The 10,951-nt window shown below is 42.6% G+C and overlaps 1 protein-coding gene across 1 annotated transcript; it reads left to right on the forward strand.

Annotated features, from left to right (window-relative positions):
* Positions 1–4,125: 4,125 nt before the first annotated feature.
* On the forward strand, positions 4,126–4,821 carry LOC140221119 (uncharacterized). Its single transcript, XM_072290441.1, has one exon. It carries the CDS (start codon positions 4,126–4,128, stop codon positions 4,819–4,821), a length of 696 nt encoding a protein of 231 aa, XP_072146542.1.
* Positions 4,822–10,951: the final 6,130 nt, after the last annotated feature.

Consider the following 10,951-nt stretch of genomic DNA (forward strand, 5'->3'; position numbering starts at 1 on the left):
TGGCGTCCGTGCGGCCGGCGCCTCCTACTATGGGCGGGGCGCCTGGCCTCACCTTCTGATGGCCTCCGCTTGACCTGCTGCTCCCGTTTAGCACCGTCGCGCCGCCCTGTCCAGTTCCGCCACCGCGCCACTCCGTGCATCCCTCCCCTGCACGCAGGAGATAGCGAAGGAAGACACCGTTCATCTGGTGTCATACATACATCTATGGGCCCACCAGAAGGTTTTGACAGTTCTAAATATGGGGCTAGACACCGAGACGTATTTGACATAGAGACTATGACGCAGGTCGGCGTAGTCTACGCGGAAAGAAAGGAACTAGTCGAGGATTAGGAAAAGTACTCGTAGCAATAGAGTAGAACTCGTCTAGTCAAATTCGACTAGTTTTCTTGTAACCAACCGACCTGTAACCCTGCCCCCGGTAATATAAGGCGAGGCAGGGACCCCCTCCAAAGCAATTCAATCCAACTAACACACAGGACGTAGAGTATTATGTTATTCAGTGGTCCGAACCTGTCTAAATTGTGTGTCTGCGTTTAACTTCGAGTTTCTGATCTCAGCGAGCCCCACTAAACAAAACACTACCTCAGGAAGCCCCTCGGTAGGTTGCCAAGTCTAAACACCGTAGCTGGCACGCCAGGTAGGGGATCTCATTGAGAATCCACTGGCAAACTCGATGGCACAAATTATCATCAAGCCAATCATCGCGTTTGAAGCAGACGCGACATTCGTCTTTGTCTCCTAGGTTTGCATCGTAGACGGCACTGGAAATTTCCACCGCCACATCGCGTCAACCTCAAAGAAGAAGCAGCAAACCATGAACCTCCAGCGCCAAGCTCTGGAGAATCTCGTCGAGAATTTCGATGAATTTTAAATTTCTAACCTAGTCAAAGGTTGGGGGGATGAATTCGAGTACAACTTGACTTCTTCCACTAGATGGATTGACCCGCACAAGCTGGCACATAAGCCATCATGCAAATCGGATTGCCACCAGAGTCAATTCCCATTCGGACTCCGCAATGCGCCACTGTCTATCAGGCGGCCCTATCCAGATCACAATCCAATACAGATACGGTCGAGGACTTCAACTACTACTCGGACCTGGATGAGGAAACTCCTTTATCAGGTCCAGCAGGGCCTGGTAATCACATCAACTCCCCAAGGCAGATTTGTTTACTGGCCCAACATGAAGCCATCTGCTCTTGCCAAAAATAATGATTCACGCCTCATCGCCTATCTCGACACTCTCCCCTACCTGGAGGGAGTTCCTCTGTCGCCCATCTATGAAGAAGGCGACACCATGGAGGTTATCACCTCAAGCTCGGGAAGCTACTCTCCAGAATGAGAACTCTTCGCTCTTATTACTGGACAAAAGGATAAAGAAGAAGAGCAAAAAGACATAAACCCATGATATGAACGTCACCCGGATGACGTCTGGCAGGATGAACTCACTACCAACATTATCGAAGAAGAGACTGTAGCTCAAAGAACTCGATGATGAGCAAGGAATGCCGCAAGAGTAGAGCGTCACCACTGCCTTCAGCGGACCTACCAATCATGAACCTAGATAACGCCTTTGAAGCAGTTCAAATGCATCACCATCGTACTTCCCTCGCCACCATCGCATCTATTGATCTCATCACCCATGCGATGCCACAGAACAAGTACACTAGGCAATTGGCTGAACTGGCAGAACGCGCGTACGAACAACTCGATCAACAAAATCCAATACAGTTAGTCCAATGCATCGCATCCCAACGAAGTCAACATGGCAGCAACTATAGAGGCCCTCCGTCCAGACCAAGTCAACTCGAAGGTGCCAGACCAAGCCAAGCTGGAGCTGAAGGTAGTCGGACAGGACCCTCGGGAGGCCGTGGCCACCGTGGGGCTAACCCAGAACCCGAACGCCTAGCAGAAGACCTCCGCAACAAAATCAACGCCAACCGCGATGCCCATACCATCATCGACGGACGGCGCCACGAGCAGAGCATGAAGTTGAACACCTAGGAGATGATTTTGACGGATTCCCCACCTTTTTAAGATGTGTGAGGAGAATAATTCTACCCGAGAAATTCAAACCTCCAGGCATCACCAAGTACGATGGCAAGCAGGACCCAGTCCAATGGTTACTGTGCTACTCGCTGTCAGTACAAGCAGCTAGGGGGAAACGATTATACCAAAGTCATCTACTTCCCCATCTGCATGAAGGCGGTACTCACATGGCTTAAATCATTGGATAAGAATTCCATCAACTCATGGAAGGATCTCAAGGTAGCGTTCACCAACAACTACGTAGAGGCAATGCAGTGTCCTGGCAACAAGATCAACTTGTCTCAAGTTAAACAACAAGAAGGCGAGACCCTATGGAGCTACTTACATCGCTTTTTGACAAGAAGGCCACAATCGTGGACATCACGGAGCGTGACGTTATAGATTGCTTCCAGAACGGCCTCTATAACCGCTAGATGTTCCAGGACTTCGGCAGAAGACACCTCGCAGATGTCAAATCTCTCAAGATCATGGTACAGGCATGGGCAGATGAAAGCATCTAGGCCCATAATTTGAGTTTTGGTAATAAATGACAACCCCTTGAGGACTAATGTTTTTCAATGAGTAATATCGAGTGTAGGTTAGTCCCGTGGATCAGTTGTGGCCATGATTCTTAGTATGATGACATTCAAATTTGATTTGACGATGGAAGGCTCAAGGTAAAGGTATAAAATAGGGTTTTTCCTTTTTGCCGGTCAAACAGGTGCTTAGTGGATGAACAATATGACCGGTTTTAATAGGATAGATGGCCGTACTATTAAGAGGGGTCAATTCTCCTATTGCTTGAGGGTTCTATAGTGCCTCTTTGCTCAAAAGAATGCATTGCATATCAAAGTTTTGATCTAAGATGAGCATATGGTTTCTTTTATATTGAAAAGATGTCTTTTGAAAGAGTTTCTATGCCAATGGCGGACGGTCCGTAGTTCATTTAGCGGACAGTCCGCTGAGGGCCTCCAGAAACTATTTCTGCCAGGTGTTTGAACCGTGGACGGTCCGCAATTCATTTAGCGGACAGTCCGCTAAGGGCCTCCAGAAACTATTCCTGCCAGGTGTTTGAACTACGGATAGTCCGCAGTTCATTTGGCGGACAGTCCGTTGAGCGCGGACGGTCTGCGACTTGTATCGCGGATGATCCGCGACCTCGTAACGGTTTTTCTCTAACACGCATTAAATGCCAATAGAGCCGTTGGACTTTGTATTGCGGACAGTCCGCGTCTTGTACTGCGAACGGTCCATGGTTTCCCAGTTTTGCACGAAATTTTACTATAACGGCTAGTTTTGGTGGTGGGGGTTATAAATACCCCCCACCGATTGTTGGAGCTTCTTCTTGGTTCTTTGGACTACATTTATGATCTTTTGAGTCTCTCTCCACCTCTCACTCACTTGCATTGAATTGAGATTGCTTTCTAGTGAGTTTGAGAGGCTTCTAGTGCATTGCATTGATTTCTTGAGCTTTGGGGCACTAGGGAGTCTTCAAGCAAGCATTAATTGGCTTATTACTCTTGGAGGTTGCCACCTCCTAGACGGCTTGGAGCTTGTGGAGCCGTTGAGCACTTCAAGGAGATTGTGAAGTTGCTCCGACTATTCTTGTGAGGGGTTTTGTGCTCACCTCATCGGAGTGGTGAAGAGCAACTCTAGTGGAAACGAGGTTTGGAGAGGTTCTTTGATTTAATTCGGCTTAAACATCAAGCGGTGTCTTGATAGAGAAGCAATTGAATCATTGAATCCACCTCAACGTGGATTAGGGGTGACCGGCAAGTCATCGACACCACGGGAAAACATCGGTCTCTCTCTCGGTTGTCTTCTTGCTCTCTACCTTCGTAGTAGTACTTACTTAAAGTGAATGCTTTCATCTATCTTGTTTTGTTACTTGTCATCCTAGCTCATCTTGACATACCTAGTAGTAGATTTACTAGTTGTTGCTTATCTTGTGGGTTTCTAATTAAAGTTTATTAAGTATTGTGTTTTAGCTTAAAACCGCCTATTCACCCCTCTCTAGTCGGTATCCTAGATCCTACAAGTGGTACCAGAGCCAAGGACTCCGTATTTCAAGGGTTTAACCATCTCGGAGTAGGATAAATGGCTAGTGAGAACAATATTCATGTGGGGAAGCCACCTTTCTTTGATGGGAATAACTATGATTATTGGAAGACTAGAATGATGGTGCATCTTAAGGCTATGGGCAAGAAAGTGTGGAAGATTGTTAATGAAGGTTTTGTGATTCTTGATGATAAAAATATGAGTGAAGCCGATGAAGCAAATGAATTATTAAATGATCAAGCAATGAATGTGCTATATGGGGCCCTTGATGTGAATAAGTTCAATCGGGTCAAGAATCTCTCAACCGCTTATGAAGTGTGGAACAAGTTAATGGAAATTCATGAAGGGACTTCTACCGTTAAGGAAGCTAAACTTTATGTGTTCAAAGGAAAGTTTAGTGAATTCTCTATGAAGAAGGATGAAGATGTCTCATCCATGTTCAACCGGTTGAATGAGATTGTGAATGAACTCAAGGGTCTTGGATTCAATGTTCCGGATGAGGATTTCTCTCACAAATTTCTTAGGTGTCTTCTGGAGAAATATGATACAATTGTGACATTGATAGTGAGATCAAATTTTAAGACTATGACTCCTACACAAGTGCTAGGTGAAGTACTTACTCATGATATCTTCAAGCAATCACAAAATGAAGCACATGGTGTAGTGAAAGAAGAGGAGAAGAAAAGCATTGCTCTAAAGGCTAAGTCCTCAAAGGAGAAGAAAATATTGAGATGATTCTGATGAAGAAATGGCATTTTTTGTAAGAAGGCTAAGTAGAATCATGAAGAACAACAACTTCAACAAAGGTCAATCATCAAAGAAGAATCCTTTTGAAGACAAAAAGTGCTTTGAGTGCAGAGAAATTGGTCATATTGCCGCAAATTGTCCCAACAAGAAGAAGAACAAGGGCAAGAAATTTGATGACAAGAAAAAGAGGAAATTCTGAATGGGATTCCGATGCAAGCTCCAACTCGGAAGATGACAAGGATGATAAGTCTCCAAAGGGGGTCACCGAAATTGCCATCAAGGAAGCTCCATCTCTCTTCTCCTCACCTTTTTGTCTAATGGAAAAAGGAGAAACAAAGGTATCATTCGATGAACTTGATCATGATGATGATAATGAGCTTACCTATGATGATCTTGTTAACATGCTTAATGAATCTGATGACTACATGCGTAAAGAAAAGAAGAAGTTTAAGGACTTGAAGTTGAAATTCCAAACACTTCAAGAAACCTATGAGGAGCTAAAGACTTCTCATAAAAATCTAAAAGAATCTCATGAGAAGCTTGAGGAAGCTCACAATTCGATTCTTGCGCATGAAGCTAAGGAGAAACTAAGCATGGACATAAAGTGTGCTATGAAAAATGATATTTCTTGCATGCCTAGTTCTTCAAATGCTTGTTATAGTGATATGTCATTCATAAGTAATACCTCTATGAGTGACTCGGATATCATGATGGAGAATGAGAAATTAAGGAAGGAAGTGGAATGCTTAAAAAATGATTTGATGAAGTGCTATGATAGTAGAGCTCAATTCAAGCATATTTGGTCAAGCCAAAAATTCACGTTGAATTGTGAAGGGCTAGGATATATTACTAAGAAAGGAAAGAAAGCTTTCACTCACAAAATGATCACTTTTTTCAAAAATGAAGGCAAGTATTGCAAAAGGTGCAAGAATATTGGAAATATCATGAATGAGTGTACAAAGAAGCAAGCCGTATCCTTTGATGCTAGTTATGTCCTTAAGAAAAATCAAAATGGAAACATTATTGCTAAATATGTTGGGTTACCCACATTTGGTGCTAAAAAGAATGCCATTTGGGTACCGAAGGTTTTGGTTTCTAACATCCAAGGACCCAAACAAGTTTGGGTACCTAAAAGAGCTTAATTCTTTTTGTAGGTAAACTACAAGTCCGGAGGAAGACATTGGGTAGTTGATAGTGGATGCTCTCAACATATGACTGGTGAAGCAAAAATGTTCTCTTCTCTTGATGATGAAGCATCCGGATATGATAATATTACCTTTGGAGACAATGGCAAGGGTGAGGTAAAAGGATTGGGTAAAATCACTATCTCAAATGATCACTCACTTTCAAATGTGCTATTGGTTGATTCTCTAAAATTCAATTTATTGTCGATTGCTCAACTTTGTGATCTTGGTTGTAAGTGCACTTTCACTAGTGACGGTTTTGAGGTCACTAGCATGGATGGGAAAATGTGCATCTTCAAGGGTTTTAGGCATGAAAGTTTATACCTTGTGGATTTTTCTTCAAGTTATGCCAAGCTAACAACTTGTCTCTTCTCAAAATCCTCTATGGGTTGGCTATGGCATAGAAGATTAGCTCATGTTGAAATGAATCGATTGAATCATTTGTTGAAACATGATCTAGTAGTTGGCTTGAAAGATGTGAAGTTTGAGAAGGACAAATTATGTAGTGCTTGTCAAGCCGGGAACCAAGTGGGTAACTCTCATCCATCCAAGAGCAACAAGGCCATTGGAGCTATTGGATATGGATTTGTTTGGTCCAACCACATATAGAAGCATTGGGGGAAATTGCTATTGTCTCGTGATTGTTGATGATTATTCAAGATACACATGGGTTTTCTTTCTTCATGACAAGATGGATACTTGTGACATTTTCAAGAGATTCATGACAAGGGCCGAAAATAAATTTGACCTTAAGTTGAAGAAAGTTAGAAGTGATAATGGTAGTGAATTCAACAACACAAGAGTAGAAGATTTTTGTGAAGAAAAAGGAGTCAAGCATGAATTCTCAACCAAGTACACACCGGAACAAAATGGCTTAGTTGAGAGGAAGAATAGGACCTTGATCGATATGGCAAGATCAATGCTTTCGGAATATAATGTATCGGACTCTTTTTGGGCCGAAGCGATTAACACCACATGCCATGCATCAAATAGTCTCTATTGTCATAGATTCTTCAACAAGACACCATATGAGCTACTTGTTGGAAGGAAACCCAATATATCATATTTTCAGGTTTTTGGATGCAAGTGCTATATCCTAAGGAAGGGTACTCGGTTGTCAAAATTCCAAAGCAAATGTGATGAGGGATTTCTTCTTTGATATTCATCTTCTAGCAGGGCATATAGGGTGTACAAAAAATTAAAGGGTTTTGTTGAGGAAGCATATGATGTGGAATTTGATGAAACCATTGGGTCTCATGAAGAAAGAGAGAATTTAGATGATGTGAGAAATGAGGGCTTGAGCAATGCAATAAAAACAATGACTATTGGAGATATCAAGCCTAGAGAAGAAAATGAGGAGGATGATGATCCATCCATCTCTATAAGAGTGAATCCTCCAACTTCTATCACTAATATTCAAGAAGAACACAACGATCAAGAAGTTGATAATGGGATTCCTCATGATTATGGTCAAGATGACTCTCACATATCTCCATCTACATCAACTCAAGAACCTATTGCTCAACCAAGAATAAGCCATCACATTGCAAAAGACTATCCAATTGATCAAATTGTTGGCGATATTAGTAAGGGCATTCAAACTCGTTCTCGTGTTGCCTCTTTTTGTGAATTTTATTCTTTTGTATCCTCTATTGAGCCTAATCATGTAGATGAAGCACTCCAAGATCCCGATTGGGTGAATGCTATGCATGAGGAACTAAATAATTTCACCCGAAATAAAGTTTGGGAATTAGTTGAGAGACTCAAGGGTTACAATATTATAGGTACAAAGTGGGTCTTTCGCAATAAGCAAAATGAAGATGGGGTTGTTGTAAGAAACAAAGCAAGACTTGTTGCTCAAGGCTATACTCAAGTTGAAGGATCGGACTTCGGTGAAACCTTTGTGCCCGTTGCAAGATTAGAGGCTGTAAGAATCTTGCTAGCATATGCATGTCATCATAATATAAAGTTATATCAAATGGATGTCAAAAGTGCTTTCTTGAATGGCAAGATTAGCGAACTAGTGTATGTCGAGCAACCTCCCGGTTTTGAAGATGTCAAAAAGCTGGACTATGTATACAAACTCTCAAAGGCTCTCTATGGTCTAAAACAAGCCCCCCGTGCTTGGTATGAGAGGCTAAGAAATTTTCTCATCTCTAAGGGATTCAAAATTGGGAAAGTTGACACTAAACTTTTCACTAAAAGGATTGGCAAGGATATCTTCATTTGCCAAATATATGTTGATGATATCATATTCGGATGCACTAATGAAAACTATTGTGAAGAATTTGGTGAAATGATGTTTAGGAGTTCGAAATGTCTATAATTGGTGAATTAAGCTTCTTCCTTGGTCTTCAAATTAAGCAATTGAAGGAAGGCACATTTGTGTGCCAATCAAAATATGTGAAAGACTTATTGAAGAAGTTTGGGATGGAAGATGCAAAACCAATCAAGGCCCCTATGGCCACTAATGGGCATCTTGATCTTGATGAGGGAGGTAAACCGGTAGATTTAAAGCTTTATAGATCCATGATTGGTAGTTTACTTTACCTTACCGCATCTAGGCCCGACATCATGTTTAGTGTATGCATGTGTGCAAGGTTTCAAGCCGCTCCTAAAGAATGTCATTTGACAGCCGTGAAGCGAATCTTGAGATATCTAAAGTATTCACCGAATATTGGTCTTTGCTATCCAAAGGGTGCTCAATTTGAATTGGTTGGTTTTTCGGATTCCGATTATGCTAGTTGCAAGGTTGATAGAAAGAGCACCTCTGGAGGTTGTCAACTTCTTGGTCGATCTCTTGTATCTTGGTCATCAAAGAAACAAAACTCCGTAGCACTTTCTACCGCCGAAGCGGAATATATCTCGGCGGGAAGTTGTTGTGCTCAACTATTGTGGATGAAGCAAACTCTTCTTGATTTTAGCTTGGATTTCAAGGAAATTCCACTCTTATGTGATAATGAAAGTGCTGTGAAGATTGCTAACAATCCAGTTCAACATTCTAGAACCAAGCACATCGACATTAGACATCACTTTCTTAGAGATCATGTAAGCAAAGGGGATATCAAAATTGATGGAATTAGTACAAATGACCAATTGGCGGATATCTTCACAAAGCCATTGGATGAACAGAGATTTTGCAAATTACGGAGTGAGCTTAATGTCATTGACTTCTCAAATGTGGCTTGAAACCAAACACAATTTCTTTTTATGCATCATGCATTTCTTTCATGTCTAACTCTATATTTGTGTTGTTGCATTTATCTCATAAAGCACAATTTTCCGATGAGCCATGAACCCTTGATTTTATTCCCAAATCTTTATCACAAAAGAAGATTGCAGAAAAAGGGGAGAAAAGTTTCTGTCTGAAGTGGCGGACCGTCCGGGATAGCGACCGCGGACCGTCCGATAAAGGAAACAGAAACTTTTCAGCGGACAGTTCAGTTTTTCCTTAACCAGCGGACCGTCCGCGCTATTCCCTGTGGACCGTCCGCAACGGGGGCACCATAGTGGACCCGCGCCTCGCGTGCCTTATCTGACGGGTCTTGACCCTTTCTCCTCCAACCGGTCAAAACACATTGTCTTTCATCCCCTTTCTCCTCCACTTCTAGAGGAAGATCCTCTCCTAGGGTTAAGCTTTGGAGACTTTCCCGGACCGTCCGAGGAAGGATTCCGGACCGTCCGTAGGATCCTCACCATGACTGGACGGTATTCCTTCGATCTCTTTTGGTTTTCTTGGTATTTCAATGAAGAAGAAGGACAGTTAGGGTTTCATGTGGATTTGTTAATTTGTCCATGGATAAGGGTTTGCATGCTGGGGATTCATCTCTATCTTCTTCTGTGAACTCTCTCAATCATCAGTACCATTGAAAATCAAGAGATTTGGGGGAAGGATTTTCATGTTGTTCTAGATCTCGGGGTCAGCCCGATGAACGGCAGACCGTCCGCCGTTACCTGGCGGACCGTCCGCCGTTACCTGGCGGACCGTCCGCCGTTACCTGGCGGACCGTCCACGGTTCCTCGACGGCTACCCGAGAGCCCTAGAATCTTAGAAATAACAGCAAGTGTCATTCTCTTTGTATCATTGCATAAACTAATAACAATTCTCTATATTATTGATAGTGGCCGTGTTGGTCGTATCACAAAGGCCTTGACTCGGAAGCTGAAAAAGGGAAGTTCATCTAAGCGGCCTCGGTTTGAGGATGATGGGGATTCAGGACAATATGATTCTAGAGATGATGATTATGCTCCCAGTGATGCCGAAGTGGAATCCTCAGCGGCGTTCTCAATGCATGTTGATGAAGACGTTGATGAAGATGAAGATATCGATGAAGTGATTGATGTGACCCTACACACAGCACCCAAGTGAAAATGGAACATGGAGACCTACTCCGGAGAGAGGACACCTTATCAATTCAGTCTTCTCCGTACGACATCCAACCTGTTCTTTCACGCTCAAGTATAGGAAGATGCCTTATTTGGTCACCTGGTCAATAAAACAGTGTTCAAGCATCAGACAATAGATTTTGTGTACATGGCTCAACAACCTGTTATGACCGAGGTAGTAGGGAAGTTTGAGGCTATTGGCCTGAGGAGGTTTCTTGAGCATTAGTGCAACTGGAATGACACTATCATCCGTCAATTCTATGCCACTGTTGAAATTGATTTCTTTGAAGATAAGATTGAGTGGATGACAGGAAAAAGGAAATACATCTCTACTTTTCCTGAGTTCGCTGCGGTTAACCATCTTGACTATGCTTTTCTCACTGATAACTATAACATAAATATGGTTGATGAGAACATTTTGGAGATTGAGGACATAACACAGTATTATGAGCCAGCTAGAACTGGGATTCCTAGACTCTATGGAAAAATAACTGGCTTGAGGCACTATCCTGCAATAATCATCAAAATAGCTCGAGTCACAATCTTGC

This window comes from Setaria viridis, chromosome 9 (genome assembly GCF_005286985.2).
Source record: "Setaria viridis chromosome 9, Setaria_viridis_v4.0, whole genome shotgun sequence".
Taxonomy (NCBI): domain Eukaryota; kingdom Viridiplantae; phylum Streptophyta; class Magnoliopsida; order Poales; family Poaceae; genus Setaria; species Setaria viridis.